We start from the raw sequence: 22,756 nt of genomic DNA on the forward strand, positions 1-22,756 counted from the left end.
TTCGATATCCAAGTTTGAGTCAAATATTCTTTTAGTAATCGACACTAGTGTGCTCTTGAAACGCGTGGCGACAATTCTGTTACAATAAACCCGTGTACTCAATCCACTCTGTCTTTAGATGGTGCGATGTGGCATCATCGCCTTTTACAGATTTTTGACAGCTTCGTACTGTCAAGTACTATACAGTGCTTTGAGTTGAGTTTTTCTAAGCCATATAATTCATCATGGCCTCCATACATTTAATGTGATTTGAAGTATTTATTTATTTTTATGCGGTTCATATTTATATTTATCTGAAATCGGATGTTGTGCATTTCGTGACTTAAATTCTTTACCTTAGTGTTTCTATAAAATATTGATTTCTGTAATTCATCCAGCTGAAAAATGAATGGATTGAGTTTTAGCGAGCTTTGTTGCTTATTCTGCTGTCCGCCTTGTCCGGGACGAATTGCAGCAAAACTTGCATTTTTACCGCCAGAACCAACTTATGATTATACAGCCGATGAATCTGGATCTAAATTTACTATAAATTTAACCGATAGAGCCGAATGGCAATATTCTGAACGAGAAAAGGAAAATGTGGAAGGTTTTTTTGCACGGACCTCGAGGGGCAATCGAATAGCATGTTTGTTTGTGCGTTGCAGTACCAATGCCAGATTTACCATTTTATTTTCTCATGGAAATGCAGTCGATTTAGGACAAATGAGTAGTTTTTACTTGGGGCTGGGTTCTAGAATAAATTGCAATATATTTAGTTATGATTACTCTGGATATGGAATGAGTGCTGGGAAGCCATCTGAAAAAAATCTCTATGCCGACATAGACGCTGCTTGGCATGCACTGAGAACTCGTTTTGGTATTAGTCCTGAAAACATTATATTATACGGACAAAGCATAGGTACTGTTCCAACAGTTGATTTAGCTTCAAGATATGAAGTTGGTGCTGTTATTTTACACTCACCACTTATGTCAGGAATGAGGGTTGCTTTCCCGAATACCAAGCGAACATGGTTCTTCGATGCTTTTCCCAGGTTTGCTCATAATTTTAATCATTTATTATGTAATTTATGTGTAAACAAAATCATAATTATAATATTAATTATGAGTAATCTATTATACTTATTTACTGACAATTATAAGCGGTTTTTCTCCTTTTTACATATCTATTTCACAGAAATATGTCTAGCGTTAAAACTTTGTATGAGATCATGTTTATCTATTTTTGTCTCTTATATAGATGATATTTCCCTTAAACGTAGTTAATTTACTACATTTTTATATTATTTTAATTTCACATTTTTTACAATTATGATTAAATATAATTTTACAATGGTGGTTTATTAAAATAAAATAGAAGGAAGAATAGTAGAATGTAATGAAATTCTATTAATTGAAAGGCATAATTAAATAAACATATAGTAGTCGTGAAAGAATTGGCAACTTTTTTATAGTATATAATGTCCCTTTAAAAAAGTTGCCAATTTTTTATTGATTATTATATGCAAATTTAACTGTCTCTTTTAATTATTAGAATTACTTTACATTTACCATTTACTAATTACCAATTAATTTACTTTTAGTATATTATGTCACTAAAGGTAACTTAATTTGAAATGTCTTCTCTGGAGTTGTAGTATTACCAACTTACTTCTAAGAAAGTATTTAAAATAATCAAAAGATGATTTTTGTATGTGAAATTATTTTCAAAAACAAACCATTAATCAAATTTTTACGATTAACGATATTTTATACCTACTTTAGATTTACGTTTATTACTAAACATGGATATTATATACTGTATTAACTATATGCATAATATTACTTTGTGGTTTAAATATTATACATATATAAATTTGATTTAGTGGATGTACTTTTTATATACAATACTCCTCGTAACAAATCACTTCAGTGATTAGAATGTGGCGTGAATTCGATTTGTATGTAAAATTGTATTAAATAAAACTACTGGTGTTTGGCATTGTGCCTTAAGGCAAATTGCTGAACTTTCCGTGCCAGAATTCAATATTCTACGGAAGAAAATCAGTAATCAATAAATATTGATCATTATAATCACTATATGTTCATAAAATATACAGTCACGATCTTATCGCTCAAAACACTTGAGAAAGTTTACATTAGCAAGAGGTGAGGAATAAATCCATCTGAGGATAAATTTCTTACGATTAGAATAACGTATGTGAAATATATACATTACATACAAATTTATGTTTAAAGTATGAAACTTTATGTTTTTAAAAATTTTGAAAAAAAAATTCTGAATATTTTGAAATTAGTTTTAACCGTATAAGTAATCTTTAGAAATTAACAATCTTGGTACGGAACCCAACAAAATTGTAACAAATTTAATGCATTTTTAAAAAATCAAACATTTGATAATATGATGTGCATATGTCTAATAATAATTTTGACCGCAAATATGATTTTTTTTTTTCTCTCAATCTTTGAACCTGCTAGACCTGTCTTACCAAAATATTTCATCAATTTTTCATTTTGCCAATACAAGTAAAATGTTTTTTGAATCATTCAAATCGGGTACTTCGTTACTTCAAAAAGTGAATTACCGTTTTTGGTACTTTTTGCTCCGTGTCTTCGAAAAGGCTGGACCTGTCTTTGTCAAAAACTAGTCAGGACGTCTTCTCATCAATAGGAATCGAATGTTTTTTGAATCATTCAAATCAGTTGATTCGTGCGGCCGAAATCGTGGACGAAAAATTGTATCCAAACATACATACATCATTTTTTTAAGGTATTCCATAATGTTCAGAAACCTTCAAAACGTGAAAATATTCAAAAATGTTCATTTTCGATTTTTTTGCGATTACTATAATTTACCCTGCGGGAAATTAATTATGATCTTTATGTAATTATGAACTTTATGTAAAAGTAATTGCTGTTGTGAAACAAATGTTAAATACAAATTAAATGTTTTTAACAAGATAAATACAACATAACAATAATTGATAAAATTATATATTGAACACAAATTTATTTTATTTTAATTATTAATTTCATATAATGGAAGTGGTTTAACATTTCATACCTTATTATACTTTTTAAAATCATACTGTTGAAAAAACTGTCACTAAAATTATGATTACAAGTACATATTACAAAATTTGTTTTTGTGTTCACAAAGGAGTATTGTAACAGTATATAAATTAAAGTATCAATTCACAAGAATAATTACAGAACTCAACGTCAAGCCGATAATGGGTGATAGTATTGATTGTAACTATCATGAAACAAATTGTTTCAAATCGAAACTGTTATCGCAATCATCGAAAATGAAAATTTTTGCATACGTTTACGTTCAAAGGTTTCTGAACATTTTGGCATACCTGATAAAAAATGGATGCGTGTGTATGTATTTTTGTGTGTGTGAATGCATGTATGTGTGTGTGAATGAAGTGCGGATACAATTTGACCCCAACGTTTTAGGGAGCACTGATTAACCGATTTTAAATATTCAAAAAGCATTCCATTGATAGGAAGACATGCTGATTAGTTTTTAGCAAAGACAAGTTCCACGGTTTCGAAAATATGGGCAAAAAGTGCGCAAAAATCGCAATTCAGTTTTTCAGAGAATGAAGCGTCCGATTTTAATGTTTTAAAATCATTTTAACGCTTTTAGGAAGGCAAAACTAGCGGTTTGAAAAAAATTAAAAAAAAATTGCATTTTTAATAGCGATCTTAAGAATGAGTACTGATTTTGTTTCAATTTCGTACCAAGATTTTTAATTTTTAAAGTTCACTAATAAGGTTCAAACAAATATCTTCGACGTTTTCGACTGTATGATTCGAACTTGATGATTCGAAATACATTCGGTTTGTACTAACTGCGAGACAGTTTTTGCGAAAAGCAGGTCCAGCCATTTTGAAGGTACGGAGCGCAAAAGGCGCCAAAAATAGCTATGCATAGTTTTTGAGAGATCTGAACATCCAATTAGAATGATATGAAAACAATTTGCTTTTGTTGGCGTTGTAAAAAATGATAATTTTGTTTCGAAGACAGATTTAACATTTTGAAAACAATCAAAATATTTAAAAAAGATAATTAAGAGCTTGCTTATATAATTAAAATATATAATTTTAAGTTTAATTCAGTTAATTCAGTTTCGAAATTGATCTGTTTTATATACGTTATTCTAAATAATTCTTACAATTAGAAATATGATAATAAGGTCCTTTAATAATTTCATTCAAACTGAGCTCGATTACGTTCTGTTAGGGTACTATAGTAATGGGCCGAAAATCGAAAATGAAAATTTTTGCATTTCACCACGTTTTGAAGGTTTCTGAACATTTTGGCATACCTCAGAAAAAATGGATGTGTGTGCGCGTGTGTTTTGTGTGTCCGCATTTTTTCGTTCACGTTTTCGGGCGCACGGATCAGCGATTTGAATGGTACAAAAAACATTTGATTCCTATTGATAGGGAGATGTGCTGATTAGTTTTTGGCAAAGGCAGGTCCAGCCGTTACAAAGATAAAGAGCAAAGAGGGCAGAAAATAGAAATCGAGTTTTTGAGAGAACGGAGCATGCGATTTGAATGATCTAAAAAAATTCAATTTGTAATGATTAGGAGAAGTGGTGATTAGTTTTTAGCAAAGACAGGTCCAGTCATTTCGAAGATACAGAGGTAAATGTTCAAAAAATGACAGTTTTTGAGAGAAATAAGCATCCGATTTGAATGAGTCAAAAAACTTTCTGCTTGTGTTGACGAAACAGTTGGTTTTGGAAAAAAATGTATATCGGAAATTTACATTTAATATGCCTCGAACATTTTGTTACGGTACGGGAAGTTCCAGCAATTTGCCTTAAACACGATGCCAACACGATATACATTGCGATTAAGTCTTTGCTATATAAATTAAGAATGAATATGACACATTTGATCCAAGTTTTCAAGAATTTAGACTGTTTTGTTAAAAAAAACTGAAGTGTGTTGGCAAGTTACAGCAAACGCTGGCGCATTTTGCTAGTACATTTCACTCACATTGAGCTCAAATACTTATTGTACGCGGGAGTTCCAATGTGCGAGACAGAAACATTTCAACTGATTAGACAATTTTTCAAATGTATGAGCTATACATTCTATCTTTTATCTTAAAGATGACGAGAAAAATTGTTATCTTTAAATGAAAAACCCCCAAAATGTGAATGCTTTGCGCTTTTTCTTAAATCTATTTACACGTCGTTAATGATCTGTCGCAACCTCACGACACAAATTGTTCCAAACGAATTTCGAATACACTGGCTAGTAAAACATGGTTGGAGTAAATTTTATTTACTGTTTCTGCTAAAAATAACAATGCTGCCAAATCATTTTTGATATGCAACTGATTACAGTGGATATTGGGGCGTGTACAAACTTTTCACCAACTCTAATATTTTTCACATATTTCCAAAAATTGCGCACGCAAACATTAATTTAATATATCACTTTCAAATGAAACAATTATTGCTGTATGTGCGGTGTTGTATTTGTCTATGTGCTATGAATTATTACAAAACAATAAGACAAGTAACAATTAATATTTGCTTTGATGCCATAACTAAAAACATAATTTATCGCTTGCTTTCAGCGTAAACACAAACGTAATTAATGAGCTTCTGAGGGTTATTTTCGATGATTCTTTTTTAGAATAAACTGTGTTGTCACCCATCTCATGGCAAATACAACCGAATAAGTTGCTTTGCATCAACCGACTGTTTTGTGAACATGCTGCGCAACAATTTTCTTCACAGCTTCGATCTTTATGCAGAGCGAGGCCGACGTCTTGTTGTGTACATTATAGATCATATTATCTCAATTTTTAATATTCAATGTAATTAAGTTTTTTTGTATAAATGGAAAATGGGTCTTAAATACTGTCTGTCATGAATAGGTTGCATTTGAATTCACTTCGTATATATATATATATATATATATATATATATATATATATACTAGATGACCCGACAGACGTTGTCCTGTACCCAACTCTGCATTTTTTCAATATCCTGTACTAATATTCACCGTTCAGTTAGAATTAATAATTATTGTTTTTCGAATTACTATTTACATCAATAAATGAGTGAATGTAGAACTGCTTCAAATAAAATGATGATTCTCAATTCCCACAGTTGACACTTTAATTATCCCTTTAACTAATATTAAAATATGTTCAATAAAATTATATAATAAAAATTAAACACTGCAATTTATAATACAAATTTATTTCCAATAGCTCAATTCATTTTAATGTCAAGGGTTATACAATTTTTTAGTCATACCTGTAGGTGTGGATGTAAAAATGAATGATTTTTTGTTTATTCACGACTAAAACATTGACTTTCCAAATGTATCACACAAAAAATCATCGCCTGCCTTTGTGATTTATAGCATAATTTACACGTGTTGAAAATTGAAGTTTTTTAAAGGGTATAACAAATTCAGAAAGAATTAATAAATAGCATTCCTGGTAAAGGTACAATATCACATTGGTTTTTTCTACCCAAAATAATGGCTTCAATAACGTTGCCTATAATTTTTATATATTTGTACCGTAATTTAACTGGCTTTTAGTAATTTTTATATCTAAATTACATATTTCTCACTAATAAATTTATATACATTATTACTTAAGTTTATATTTGAAGTGAATTAATTTGTCAAATCCTGTTCACATGTGCTCTATTCAACCTACGATCAACAAAATTGCAGTAAATGGAGTGGAAAAAACCGTGTGTCGGAAATAGGCTAATCTTAATCTTAAATTCAGAAGTGAAAACAATTTGCACTCCGTCACCACCCGTTAATTGAATTATAACTCTTTTAATTCTGATTTTATCAATACTTGCAATACACTATTTTGAAGGTAATTAAATGAGCTACAACTTTCTCTATCATAAATTTTACCGTAACTTCTCTTATTTTGAAATGGCAAAGGATTGAAGGACTCGAAAGACATTCTGGTTGCACACCATCAATATTTGTGTAACAGAAAAATAATAAAAAGCAATAATTGGTCAGTAAAAGACCTTGAATTTTCATTTATATACCTTTATACGTATCTTTTATTTTTTTAAATAGATTTTTTTTTCATGAAATCGTGAGCTTTTTGGAAATCCTTTGCACTAAAGTTTTGGTATTTTCTAGAATCCGTCAAGATCTCTTAAATCAAGTTGATTCCAGAAGGAATACGATTATTTTTAATTTTGGTGGAAATGGCACTCAAAAACTATTTGCTTTAAACGAAAAAAATATTGTATGCGTCTTTTATCTGCATGATAGCTCACTCATCTTACACGCAGAAGTACTAATTTTAAAGCTTATTTTGAGTACTATAAAACCCCATTTTCATATCTAGCTTAATATTGTTCTTAGAACAATTTATAGAACACCGATTTATTAACTTCCCGTAGGGTAAGTTATAGTAATCGCAAAAAAATCGAAAATGAAAATTTTTATATATCTTTACGTTTCAGAGGTTTCTGAATATTTTTCTAATATATTTAGAAAAAATGGATGTATGTGTGTGTGTGTGTGTGTGTGTGTGTGTGTGTGTGTGCGTGTGTGTATGTATGTGCGGATACAAATTTTCGTCGACGATTTCGGGAACACGGATCAACCGATTTGAATAATTCAAAGAACATTCGATTCGTATTGATAAGGAGACGTGCTGATTAGTTTTTCGCAAAGGCAGGTTTAGCCGTTCCGGAGATACGGGGCAAAAAGTGCCGAAAACGGTAACTCAGTTTTTAAGAGAACGGAGCGTCCGATTTTAATAATTCAAAAAACATTTTACTTGTATTGACAAGATAAAGAATTGATCAAATTTTCATAAAGGCAGGTCTAGCGGTTTCGGAGATATAAGGAAAAAAGTAAAAAAAAATGCCATTTGGCGGTCAAAAATGATCATTAGACATTATGCACATCAAATTTTCAGATATTTTATAGAGATTTTAACATTAAGTATGAATTTTGTTTATTTTCCTATGGGTTCCGTATCAATGTTTACCCGTTAGACAGCAACGCCGCGCTTACGCGCTTTATATTTCGTCTCTATGCAGTTAAAGCAGTACGATTGCTCTGAAAAACAAGTTCAGATCTTCCAAAATATGTCAAAATAAAGAAAACATTTTTCTTAAAAAAAATAAAAATTAAAAAAAAAGTAATTTTTTGTCCAATTTATAGTTTCTCAAAAATCTTATTTTTTCGAAGTAATTTTTTTTCAATTTTTCAATTTTAATCATTTTTAAAAAAAATAATAATTTTTGGTACGGGAAGTTCCTGCAATTTGCCTTAAGGCACGATGCCCTAATTGCCTTAAGGCAGAATTCCACTTACAGCTAGTTAGGATTTTGATTGATATAATTTTGTTTATTACATGATTTTCGTTTAAATGTATATTTTTAGAAATAATTGCCAAAAACGATGAAAAACGCAAAAAACAACAATTTTCAGTAGCCAGTAACTTGAAAAGTAATTTCTTTTTTGAAAAACATTATTAAACATTTTCCATGGCATCCAATGCCAAACATATGAATTTTGGACACAATGAAACTTCTTAATAATTGTTTGAATAAGTAAATTATTTTTGTATCGTGGTTTAGTAAAGTAAGGCAAAACACGACTGCATTTAAAAGTTAAAAAATAATAATTAGTCAAAGTGAATTGTAGGCTAAGTTTTATGTGCGATCACTGACAGACGCATGCGCAGACTGCATCACCTGTCAGATGTAGACTGTATCTTATACTATCTTATATTATTTTAATTTTTAGCACATCTTAGCTTCTTTTTGGCAATAATAATGTAGTCCTTACATTTTTCTTATTCATAATCATAAATATATTATATTTTAATATTGTCTTAGCCTATAAGTGAATGGAAATGTTTGGCAAATGACAGTCGTCTTTTGTTTTTAATGTCAAACTATACCTTAAATATTTTCAAGGACAAACAATGATAAGCGGTTTTTTTGTAATTTTTCCATTTATTTCTACAATCTAACTATATTTCTATGAATCAAAACATTCTAAAAAAAAATTCCCGAACAAACTTCAGGAAGATTCAGGAGAGGAGTTATATCCGCTTAACAACTCCGACGACTCCGGCAACTTTGATACCCATGCTCGACACAAATGCCTTCTATAGTGTGTTGTTCATAAATTCATTAATCTTGTTAAACATTTGAAAATTGTTGACAGAATGTTCAAACCTTTTTTTTAACTTTTATTTTTGGGTCACTGCATCCGACATCAGAATTTTAGAGGTATGGCATCTTCAGAAAAGTATCTTATTTGATCCATAGTATCCAAAAATCATATGTGCCTACGCGAATTTTTTTGATCCATACAAATCGACCCGCTCTAATATATATATGTATATATATATATATATATATATATATATATATATATTATTGTCTATATTCTCTATAATTAATTATTTGTCAGGAATCTATAAATTAAAACAACACGGTGCAGTATTCTTTAACTTTTATTCAAATATCTCCAGTTAGACTCTATACATTCACTCTATATTACACTCTGTTTCCGACTTGCATGCATTCACTCTGTTCGTACAGTCAATATAGCCAACTACACACACAACTCAAGTCTTACCAACCAACCGCACGGACTGTCATGATCCGCGCCACATTCAAACATACATTCAAACATTCACACAATATATTTCGCTAACAGTTCGGCCAAACCTGACCCCACAATCGCCCTCGATTGACTAACAAAATCTAGTTAGCGAAATATACAAATTTACAAAACATTACATTATTTTACAAGTTAATACCACATTACAACATATAATATTTCATTTATTTATTAATGTCCTTACTCTTACTGTCTTTAATCACTTATTGTCCTCACGCACTCATAGTCATTATTCACTTTCATTAACTTATTAACAACATTATTCATTTTCACAAATTGTCATTGTTCACTCCACAAATTGTCATTATTCACTCCAACGCTTCATGTGTGTGGGATCCACAACCCCCGTAAATGGCACATGTGCCAACTGAAACCCTTCCAGATCAGTCGCAACATACCGATCATGATCCAAAACCGCCTCCACACGGTATGGTCCCTTGAATTTTGGCACCAATTTCTTATTAACGTCAAAAGTAGTGTCAACGTTCTCAATCATTACCTTGTCACCGACACTGTATTTATTAGCCTCCTTCCGCTTCTTGTCATGGTATGACTTAGAAGCCTGCTGCATATCCTCTATCCGACGGGCGGCTTGTTCTCTAAGTTCAGGAAGATTAGCCCGCTCCTGATGCTGCTGCAAATAATCCAACATCTTATCCTCAACCCGTCGTCTCTGCCTTACTCCAAACATCAGCATACTGGGGCTCTCCCCTGTTGTCTTGTTGGTAGCATTGTTCATAGCAAACTCGACATCTGTCAGAACCATGTTCCAGTTTTCTATCCCTTCAGTCATCTTTGCCAACATTGGGGTAAGTGTTCTATTGCATCGCTCTACCTGCCCATTTGCCCTGGGTGCTCCTGTAGCAATCAATATTAACTTGACTCCGTATTCCAAAAGAAAGTTCCGAAAAGCTTCTGACGTAAAACAACTGCCTCTATCGGCAATGATGCTATTTGGTACACTGTAGTTGCTGAAATATGTCTCCATATGTTTAATCACTTCCTTACTTGATGTGCTTTGGCAAGCAAACAACTTCACAAACTTCGAAAACCCATCAGTCAACAGGAATACATATTTCTTCTTCCGCTTGGTTAATGTCAATGGCCCATAATGATCAATATGTATCACCAGAAATGGCTTATCCCCTTTTGGGATATAATGCAAATAGCCTTCATGTCGTCCAGACTTCGGTGAATATGTGATACATTTTAAACAATTCTCAATAAAATTCCTTACCCTGGCTGTCATTCCACTGAACCAGTAACTAGTCTTTAACCCATTAATCGTACGCTCCACTCCAGCATGCCCTAACTGCTCATGCTCAATTCTAATTACATTGTCAACCATTTGCTGCGGTACCCAAAATAAAAGGTCATCTCCTTGCTTCCGATATACAAGGCCATCTCTCAATTCATAAAATTTACTCTCTTTTACCCCTAGCTCACACCTTATTGCTTTTATCTCCTCATCTTGGTCTTGTTTCAGAGCCAACACTCGCTCAAATGAGTTCTCCTCCACCACCAACAGTTCATGACATCGACTGAGCGCATCGACATGTTGCATCCTAGCTGCACCCCGATGTTCCAACTCATAGTCATAATTCTGCAAAATTAAAAACCACCTTAATAATTTAGGGTTTACCTCCTTTTTCTGCAATGCCAGCTTCAAGCTGCTACAGTCCGTTACGAGTTTGAACTTTATCCCGTACATGTAGACATGGAATCTCTGTACAGCATAAACTATCGCCAGCATTTCAAGCTCAAAGCTATGAAGTTTGGACTCCGCTGAGGATGCTCTCTTGCTATAATAACAAGTGGGGTGCCAAGCCCCATCCTTCTGTAGCAAAACCGCTCCATAGCCTCGACTGCTTCCATCCGTATGCAACTCGGTTCGTGCTGACGGTGAATATATAGCCAGTACAGAACGCTTCACCAACTCCTGCTTCACCGACTCAATGGCTGCAACCGCTTCCTCGTTCAATTGAAACGACTCGCCTTCCTTGCACAAATCATATAGAAGCTTACACCTAATACTAAAATTTCTTATAAACTTCCTAAAATAACTTATTAGTCCTAAAAATGATCTTCACTGTCTAAATGTCTTTGGCACTGGATAATTTACCACTGCACTAACGTTAGTGTCACTAGGTCTAATACCATCCTTATCCACATAATACCCTAAATAAACCGTATGTCTATACACAAAACTACACTTCTGAATCTTCAACCTTAATCTATTCACACTCAATGTCTTTAGCACTCTCTGCAAAATATTCAAATGTTCATCTATAGTCTCCGTGGCAATCAACAGATCGTCCATATACACAATTATTTTCCCACACCCGATGAATTCTCGCAACACCTCACTGATATACCTCACAAATACACTTGGGCTGTTGCAAAATCCAAACGGCATGCGGATACAATCAAATTGTCCTTGTGCACACACGAAACTGGTGTACTTTCTGCTGTCTTCTTTTATTATGATATGGTGGAACGCATCCTTCAAATCAAGTTTAGTGAAAAACTGCTTACCTTTCAATGCATCTATCCTAGGGCTAGGATAGGGGTCCTTCACCACTCTCTTATTGAGCTCTCTGTAAGCAATACACAGTCTAACGCTCCCATCTCGTTTTCGTACAATAACTATGGGTGAACAATACTCCGAAGTGCTCGTCTGTATTATTCCCCGATTAAGCCAATCCTCGATTATCTCACCCACCTGTGTTCTCTCATAATACGATACTCTCCGTGGCCTCACATGAAACGTTGTAGCGTCAGCCTTCAAATTTATGGTCATTTCCATTTTCACAGCCGGTTCAGAAGGCAGCGCGGCATCTAAATATTCTTGTCCAATAACCTCTCTAACCCTTCGCTGAGACTCCACTTCTAAACCGTCTCCTACATCAATCTCGACCTCCTTATCACTATTATTATTACTTATATCTATCATCAATATACTATCACTCTCTTTCCGCTCAATAGTCACTCTTTTCCCTATATTAACATTTAAGTCTTCATGATTTATCATGTCACGACCAAGTAAGCACACCGATGTCATCGTTCCTCTAGGCACCACATAAAATTTTAAGACTACGGACACTCCAAAAGCACAAAAAGTCACAAGCCGTTCTACCGTTCCCAACACTTTCAACTTCGAACCGTTAATTCCTTCAAAACGGCCGTTACTCGTGTCTGACAGTTGTGTCCCGGTTGGCAACACTTCTTCAGACAGCATAGATATCGGCGATCCCGTATCCACTACGCCTTCCATCTGCGTACCGCCCTCTATGGAGACATCCACCGTATATGCAGGCACTAGATTAATTAACATCGTCGTTGTACTGTCGGGGGCCGGTTGCGCAGGCTGCGCCGATTGCGCCCCTCTATTGCTATTTCGCCAACAATCCTTCTGCGCATGGCCTAGCTTCCCGCACGTATAGCATGTTCCACTTCCGTCATTTTTGGGCTTAAGGCATCTCGAAGCTAAATGCCCCATACCTCCACAATTAAAACATTTGATACCTCCGCTGTGCGGTTTTATTCTTGGGAGCCCTGTCGGCTGTACTTTCTTCGGCGGCACCGAACTAACGCCCCGTTCTGTCGACGTTAATTCATTCATTACACTTAAAAGTGTACTTAAATCTTGAAAACGATTCATTTTCGCTTGGGCCTGAAGCGTCGGATTGTCGAACCCATCAATCATGTATGCCAACAGATCGTCCTCCGAGATCCCTGCTCGGTTGCCCAGCGCCATTTTCTCTTGGAAGTAGGAGCTAAAGGGTTCCTGCCTCCGCCATCTCCGGGCTTCGAATCGTCTCATCATCGTCATGCGATTTCGCTGTTTCTGAAGAAAGCTGTTATCGCCCTCTTAATTTCGTCGTAGGTATAAGTGGCGTATTCCGCTTTACTAAAAAAACACGACTTAGCAGCTCCCGTCAATTTGGATATCATCAATACCGCCATCTTCCTTTTGGTCACGTCGTACGTATCGCGTACGGCTTCTATGCGCTCGAAAAACGAATTCACACATTGTTCCGCCGAACCTCCAAATTCTGGCAGCATCGCCAACAATTCACTACTCGTTATATTTTCCACTTTATCACTGTTTGTGGACTTGATTAAGTTTATCAGATCGGTCAATGAGAGCAGGCTCAGAGCTTCTGGCGCCATGCTTTCATTGTTAACTCCTGTAGCCATTTTATTTTAAATCTTTAAATTTCTCTACAATCCTGAATTTCTCAACACAACTATTACTGCACCTTAGCTAAATAACATTGCTAGCACACCTCGCTTACAATATCTTCACTATACTGTTCACCTTAGTCAGCCACGTGCTAAACTAACTTTTGCACTTTTCGCCGACACAAACACAAAACACAAAAAAAAAACACCACACTTGGTCTGATAGCGTCGCACACCTGGTTCCTATCACAACCCTCGTAATTATTAATCCACCTGATTAATAATACACGCACTTGTAATTATTGGAATCACCTATTCCAATAACAACTTTAACTAAAAATCACACACTAATTATCTCAGTAATTATCGGTAATTATCCCACTTCTGAAACTATTGTCTATATTCTCTATAATTAATTATTTGTCAGGAATCTATAAATTAAAACAACACGGTGCAGTATTCTTTAACTTTTATTCAAATATCTCCAGTTCGACTCTACACATTCACTCTATATTACACTCTGTTTCCGACTCGCATGCATTCACTCTGTTCGTACAGTCAATATAGCCAACTACACACACAACTCAAGTCTTACCAACCAACCATATTCAAACATACATTCAAACATTCACACAATATATTTCGCTAACAATATATATATATATATATATATATATATATATATATATATTATAGAATTTTATGATATGTATATATATATATATATATATATATATATATAGTTGATTAGAATGAGAAGAAACGTCTGCAGTTTTGCCTTGCAATTAGTTAAATTATAGTTTATTTTCTTTGCAGCATCGACAAAGTTCCAAAAGTAACATCACCTGTCTTAGTGATCCATGGGACAGAGGATGAAGTAATTGATTTTTCACACGGACTGACGATATATGAGCGATGTCCTCGAGCCGTAGAGCCACTTTGGGTTGAGGTAATTTATATATATATATATATCTATATATATATATATATTTACATTTTATAATGCTCTTTATTAATTTTTAATTACGAAACTAAATAATTGGAGATATAACATTCAATGATAATTAATGTAATGGTATGCTTAACAAATTAAGTGAGATTAAAAACTATGCGGAAAAATACGCCCTCCCATTAGATTTGTGTGATGCCTAGTTCAAAAATCAACGTCATCAATTTTTTCCGCTAATATTGTCCGTTCTACAAGCTGTTCTTGATTGATGTTTTCTATGTACACATCGGAAAATATATGAGTGAATTCTTCGAATGAACGATTGTGTAAAAATCGATCGTCAAAGACATCGAACGCCCACCGGATGGACAATTGTCGAAAATGTCGACTAAATCATAGAGTCCAACCGTCATGTAAGTCGATTTCGATTGTCCGTGAGCTGAAGATTTCACAAATAATTTTTTGGCACCATTTAAATAAGGTCGGATACTAAAAGAAGCTCGATGTATAGGTGCCACAATTTAACCAGCTTTACCGAATTTACATCTGCGAATCGCTGCTGAATAGCAAGAAAATCGCCACATTTTTGAAGCAGTTGGTGACTGGTGATGAGGATCTAGAAATAGTAGCAAAGCCAAGTTGGGATTTGGTGTGGGATAGACAGGGAATTCTCTACTATAAGCTGATCTCCTTTGTCAAAGCTCTTAACTCGGAACTATACGGTCAATCATTGAATCGCCTGAAAGAATCAATCGCCCAGAGGTGGCCAGCTTTGGCTAATAGGAAAATAATTGTGTTCTATCGATAGACTCCCCAGAAGCTCCGCAAGTTTGATTGGGAGGGTTTTATGCAACCATCTTCGCTTTTATCTAAGATTCAATTTTGTTCTAAATACCCACGTCAAACATTTTTAATTTTGAAAATAAAACTTCGTACATGCGATTTACAAAAAATCTAAAATAATTTGTGATATACTTAATTTCTATAAATATATAAGAAAATTATAAAATAAAAATTATAACATACAAAATGGTTCGATATAGTAATTATGATTAATTCCAGAGCCAGACATTATTTTTTAGATAAATTGAGAAATAAATGGTAGAGTATGCATTATTATTGTTTTTATTTGATCATTTTTAATATAAATTTCGTTTAAATAAACGTTAAAGTATTATCAGAGCAATGTATGTTGTGGCGTACATTTTTTCTGCTGTTACCAATCTGTGGAGGCTGAATCAGTGTAAACAGACGACAATTTTTGATTTATTTATTTATTTCATGATTTCTTGTTCACTTTACATATAACTTAAACAACTGAGCTTGAATACGACTGATTATGATCAACTAAAATACGACTCTATTGAAAACTAAAGTACTACTGAGTGACGAATAAACTCACACTGATTGTTATTGTGTCATTCGCAAGCTTAAATACTGGCTCCACAGGGTGTGACCTGCACTCCTAGATAACAATATTTTACGACTTGTTCAATGTCATTGCAGAGTGCAACACAAAAGATGAGTCAATGTTTTATGCGCATTTTGCAGTTGAAAGGAATTGTTTTAACAACACGTGCTTGGCTGGCCCAAGGATATTGCGCTTACATTGTTGTATATGAGTAATCAACAACTGTGTTGTTTATATTCTGACCGGTATATTTATAATATTAATTTAATTTATTATACGAATAGGTGCATACCCCTTACAATGTATACTGCTGACAGTATCCAGCTAATGTATTGAGTATACCAAAAGTACATAAGTATCGTGCCTTACTCAATACTATTGTTTTAAAAAACATGTTATTTAAGAAACATAAATGTTCTAAAATTTTCTTGCATTACAGGGCGCTGGACACAATGATGTTGAATTGTACAACCAGTATCTAGAACGTTTAAAGCAATTTGTATCTGTAGAATTACTCAATTGACAATCACTGCATATTACGGGATCTGTTCATATTTCTCTACAACAGGTACTTAATGTATAATTGAGCTTTACATTTCAAATACAAAATAATCACAATTTTTTTTTTGTAGGTGATGATCACAACTTATCCACCTTCAGTTCTGCTACTAACAGTTCTGTTAATGAGAAGTTACTATAGCAAAAGCTAGCTGGTGCTTGCATTAATGCAAGTGACCAGCAATGTTGCATTTCAAGCAGTGCCTCAAAATTGGAAGTTATTAGCGGCGATTGTGAGAAAAATGTAGACAATGTAAAATCTGAGGATAATGACAATTTAGAAAAGTGTAATTGCAGAAAGACTGCTTTAGATATAAGTGATTTGTGTTTAGCAAAAAACAATCCAAATACTAGCATAAATAAAAGTGACTATGAACTTGCAACAAAGTATTCATCTCCTCTCTCTACAGCGAAATCTAACTGTCATAGATCTTCAATTCAACATCGAGAATCCGTGCAAGACGGCTTACCTCATAATATTATCAGTTGCCATAATAATATCACTCAACCATTAACAGTAGAATGCAAAAATAATGCATCATTGCATTTTAATTCAGGTATGCACTTTCATAATGATGTACCAAGTGCTTGCAAGAATGGCAAAATTGTAAATAATGAATCACTTAAAGAAACATCAATGAACACTAGCGATTTGCATATATCTGATGTGTCAAAAGGAGAGAAATATGCTACATGTTCCCAAAACCTTAGAGCTAAAGGTAACTGTTCTGATGAATATCAACTTGAAAGTATAACTACTAAAAGTAAAAATTGTTTAATTTATAAGCCAATTGATCCTTGGACTAAAATAAATAGTAATATAAATCAATTTAACACAAATAAAAATCTGATGTGTCAACTATGAATCCTTGGGTTTTGAATACTGCTGCATCTAATGATCAACACTCTGTTTTTCATAATTCTTTGCCAGACCTTGAAATGAAAAAGGCAATCAGATTATAAGAAATGATGACAACATTGAACATGTTGGTAAGTGTAAAACTCAACTCAACCCTGGCTCTTCATCTTCAAATTTAACTATACAAAAAAGATAATTGCTAAATTTCCGAATGGTGGAAAACATATAAAGCATTTGGAAACTATAGAAAAGTCAAATGAAGAAATAGTTAATAATTACTATACAAATAATGTTATAGAATCCAATGTTTCTCATAACATTACAGAAGAATATGTTACTGAAAACTTATTTTTAATATGGGCTCAAAGGCTTCATCGAATTGCTTGATACATGTGAATGATGAGAAACTTAGGTTTCAGGAGAGCAATTCGTCGTGTGGAAATGTTTCAAAAACAAATTCTTTGGGAGCATGTTCATCAACAGAAAATAAAAGCATTGAAATTAAAGATAGCATTGAACCTTTACAAGAAACAAGATGCTAAAATCAAATACAATACATAATATTCCAAATCGCATTTGCATAAATATTGTGTATGTGAACTTTTTTTTTATAATCCTAATATACAATTGATTAGCGAGAAAGAACATTTTATAATCAATAGTTATTGCTTTGAGCAACAACTTCATATTTCTAAATCTAAATTTAAATGTATTTGTGTGGTCTTACTTCTCTCATATGTTTAGTAACATATCACTTGCTAGAATTAGCTTTAGATATTTATATAAAAATGTTCAGATCTCAGTGTTTTCTTCTTTTTTTTGTTAATTTGTTAATTATCAGAAAAAATGGTTTCGAGAATTATTATTGGGAATGCTAATCATTCACAATTTTTACTTATATAGCATGATTTTAAAGTTTTTATGCAAATAAAATATTGTTTTTGTACACATTACAGGGCTGTGAATTTGATTAATATAATTTTTGCTTTCTACACTGATGTGTGTATATATATATATATATATATATATATATATATATATATATATATATATACACACAACAATTTGATACTATTTGTGTTGTGCTTTTTGTAAAGCACAACACAATAAGGTAAATCTAAATGAAAACAAAATGGATTTAAGAAACAAGTTAAAAGTATGTAAATCATTGTTGCTTCACATTTCTATTTTTATTTTTTACTATTATTTTTTAGACCATATGATCATTAATTTTAACATTAGCTTGCTTTTAGCAAAAATTTATTTGTAAAAAAACTGAAGATGAACTTATTATCATCATTCAGAAATGCTTGTTTTTATAGGATTTATTGTTTAGGCTAAAATTCAAACATATGTATGAATAATATGTTCATAATAACGAAGTTTAATAATCGTGCATAGCAGTAATAAAAAACAAATTTTTTTTAAGAATTTATTTTACATCCATATGTATCGGCTATAATTCTAGCCTCCATTCAGTGGCATAATTAGTTAATCTTAGTGTTAAAACAGAAAATTCAATAATCATTGGTATCAGGATAGGCAATGCACCACGCTATGTAATATTAACATTAAACTTATGTAAATATGTGTTGTCCGTAAACTGGTCGAACGGTTTAGATTATAGCCGAAAACGGCTAGGATTATAGCCAAAACATATGGATGTTTTATGTTTTTTATTGATGCTATGCCCTATTATTGAGCTTTGTTAATACAAATAATATATATGTATATGTATATATATATATATATATATATATATATATAAATAAAAAATTATATTATATTCTTTTTCCATAATTGTATATTATGGTACTGAATGATTTGCATCCCTGATGATATAGACTGAACTAAATTAAATAATAAAATACAAAAACTAAATAAATATTTTACAAAATATTGTTTTACAAAACGTAAACATTTATTAAAGTATTTTTAATTTGAATAAAGAAAAAGCTCAAAATAGAGAATGATGAGTCTTGGATATGTATGTGTTGTGTTGAGCTCCGAAATAAGAATCCAAAATAGTAATAAAAAACAAAAAGTTAAACAAAAAATTGTTTGTTGTCGACTTTTGGGGGCTATGTACGTTTCATCTTCAGCACATCTGTTAGGCCAGAAGGTCATCCAGCAAATACAGTCAACATTTCCGATAATGCGGTATAGTATTTTTCCCCAATAAGCGGTTTCAACCTGTTTCAAGTTTTTATGAAAAAAACTATTTCAAACTTAAAAAATTTGAACTAAAAATTTTAACAGAAAATTTCCAGTGAATAAAAACAGTTTTGACTGCAATAAGTTATTTATTAACTTTCTTTTTTTTGACCAGGATTAAATATTTACTTTAATAGCAATTATTTATTCCGTGTAAATATTGCATCAAATTTCCAATATGTGCAAATAATGGACTTAATCCATAATATAAGAAACCAAGATAGTTTTTAGGAGAGAATTATATAGTATACCGAGCTGTAGAAAGATCGGATGGCTTTCCAAACGATATCTTTCAAATAGTTGTAATTATTTTTAAAAACTGTTTAGTATTGTTTGCGAAAACGTGGACGAAAAAGTTTGCAGACACGCTAAAAAATGGCTGCCGTTTCCGAGAAAACGACGAAAGATCAAAAATCGGCTCACAACACACGTGCTCTACTCTTCTTTTATCTATGCGTGCATACCTTTTCCAATGTTGTCAAACGATTCAGAATTACTTAATACATAAAGTTAGCAATTTGTATTTTTATGCAAAACCATAAACTTATCTTTCGGCAAGTTAAAAATTGGATCATTTAAAGATGTATTCAATCTAGTAAACGTTTCATGTATAGATTTCTATTATACTCAATGATGAATAACACGTCATTAGAAAAAAAAAAACAAATGAAAAAATATAAAATAACAAAATATTAATTCAAATACTTTTATAAGGCTTTATTTCACAAAAGACAAAAGTGAAATTAATTATGAAAATTTGCACCAACTAAATTTATTTTCGTAAATGAAATGAATGTGAGGAATGTAGAAATAATTTCTCAGATGATTGGGGCAACAACCTGCTTAAGCAAAATTTAAAATAAATCCAAATGTTGATTTATTTATTTATTTCACAAATAACAAAAATCAAATAAACCATGAAAAATTTGTACCGACTAAATTTAATTTCGAAAAAGTTAGACGTGAAAAATGTAAAATTATAATTTTAGAGAGTTATGATTTCTAAATGTTTAATTCTAAATGTTTATTTTTTAATCATGTTTCTATTGCTCTACATCCTCAGCATACAACAGATAACTAGTATTTAGTATTTTATTGTCATTTCTTGAATAGATTGTGCGAAATAAGAAATCGAAATTAATTTAATAGTTTGTTAAAATGAGTAGAAGGAAGCAAAACAATGGAGGGTAACAACTGTTTTAAAAACAAAAGGCAAAATATTGCGAACGTTTTCTTCCAGAATCTTAATCTCTTTTCAAAACTTAATCTCTTTTTATAACTATTAAGGCTTTAAAAATATGTTTAAAATTAAAAATTTAATATTTATTTATATTGCTGATAAAATTTAATAATTTTGCGTCTAATTTCCCCGTGATAATAACAGCATCCTTAATATTTATTTACGATCTTTCCAGCTACAAATGTGAATGCTGAAAGATTTTGAAAAATAAAAGTGATAAAAAAATTACCAAACAAGTGGTAAGTAGCATTTTGCTTTAGGAAAGTTGCATGATTTAATCAATAAGAATTCCAAGCAAGTTTTAAAATTGTGAAGAGATATAAGTAATTTTGAAATTTTGTTGGAGTCGTTATTCCAAATTTTGTTGAGTTTTTAAATTAAACAATGAACAAATAAAATTAAACAAACTCATAATATTTTAATACCTATGTGCTTTAAGGTAATAATCCATGGCCGATATTTACCAAAAATAATTAGCACGATTCATGATATCTTTCGAACAGTTTTAACTTTTTAAAAGAGGTTCAGAATTTTTGGCTAAAACGTGTATGAAAATTTTAACACTTCTGTCAATTCCAAGGAAATGGTTCGGCCGACAGCTGCGAAAAACTAATCAACGACTTGTAGAAATTCATAGTATCCTTTTAAATTATTTTGTAATCGGTGTATCGTTTTTAAGAAAAAGCTCGCAAAAAGTCAAATTTCGGGTGGCGTAACACTATGCGTAACACACATATACCAATTCGGGCTCAAATGATGTATAATAACTTTAAATATCGAGAAAATATAAAGTTAGTAAGCTGGGAAGGTAAAAACTTCAGCGAGGAATGCCAATAAGGCCTGTCACTATTGTCTTTTATCCATGCAGAAACTATAACCTTTATCAACAGCTATAAGTAAGTATGTTGAATGTGAATTATTTGTAGATATTTTAATGATGAGTGACTGATAAATATTTTTAATGAAAAAATTTTGAAAAAAATTACTTTTTAGAAAAATTTGATTTTTTATATTTTGAAAATTTTGAACTTTTCTTTTAAGCAATCGTGTTGCTTGACTATTTTAGAGAAGAAATAATAAAGTGCCGCGTCGCAAACATTACGGCAGCCATGGAAATGTAAATAAAATTTATACTCATTATTAAAATCTCTATAAAATAGCTGATGATTTAATGTGCATATGTCTAATGATCATTTTTGACCGCCAAATAGCATTTTTTTCACTCGATTTCCGAAACCGCTAAACCTATGTCTTCCCAAAAATGTAATCAGTTCTTCATTTTATCAATATAAGTAAAATGTTTTATAAATTACTAAATCGGACACTCCGTTTTCTCAAAACTGAATTTTCATTTTTGGCATTTTGGCAATTTTGCCTCGAAGCGTCTGGACCTGCCTTTAGTCTGCTGATTGGGGTATAGTTTCTGTCTGGATAAAAGACCATAGTGACCATAGGCCTGACTTGCATTCCTCATCGAAATTTGACTTCCCATCACAAATCGAATGTATTTCGAATCATTCAAATCGGTTGAACGGTGTTCCCGAAATTGTCGACAAAAATTTGTGTCCGCACATTTATTAATTTTTTCTAAGGTGTGGCAAAATATTCAGGCAACTTTGAAACGTGAAGATATAAAAAAAAAATTATTTTCGATTATTTGTGATT

The 22,756-nt window shown here is 32.2% G+C and overlaps 1 protein-coding gene across 1 annotated transcript; it reads left to right on the top strand.

Annotated features, from left to right (window-relative positions):
- Window positions 1–211: 211 nt before the first annotated feature.
- On the top strand, window positions 212–16,763 carry LOC113366535 (alpha/beta hydrolase domain-containing protein 17B-like). The gene is made up of 3 exons (XM_026608158.1): window positions 212–1,031; window positions 14,677–14,809; window positions 16,660–16,763. Exons 1-3 carry the CDS (start codon window positions 385–387, stop codon window positions 16,741–16,743), a joined length of 864 nt encoding a protein of 287 aa, XP_026463943.1. The 5' UTR covers window positions 212–384; the 3' UTR covers window positions 16,744–16,763.
- Window positions 16,764–22,756: the final 5,993 nt, after the last annotated feature.

This window comes from Ctenocephalides felis, unplaced genomic scaffold (genome assembly GCF_003426905.1).
Source record: "Ctenocephalides felis isolate EL2017-DRISC unplaced genomic scaffold, ASM342690v1 CF-g0.4_SCAFFOLD_01170, whole genome shotgun sequence".
NCBI lineage: Eukaryota > Metazoa > Arthropoda > Insecta > Siphonaptera > Pulicidae > Ctenocephalides > Ctenocephalides felis.

What these genes read in the sequence shown, in the direction of transcription:
- LOC113366535 (XM_026608158.1), top strand. Translation starts at nt 385, where the DNA reads ATGAATGGATTGAGTTTTAGCGAGCTTTGTTGCTTATTCTGCTGTCCG. An exon ending in TTCTTCGATGCTTTTCCCAG is followed by an intron (nt 1,032 to 14,676) that starts GTTTGCTCATAA and finishes TTTTCTTTGCAG; the next exon opens with CATCGACAAAGTTCCAAAAG. An exon ending in TAGAGCCACTTTGGGTTGAG is followed by an intron (nt 14,810 to 16,659) that starts GTAATTTATATA and finishes CTTGCATTACAG; the next exon opens with GGCGCTGGACACAATGATGT.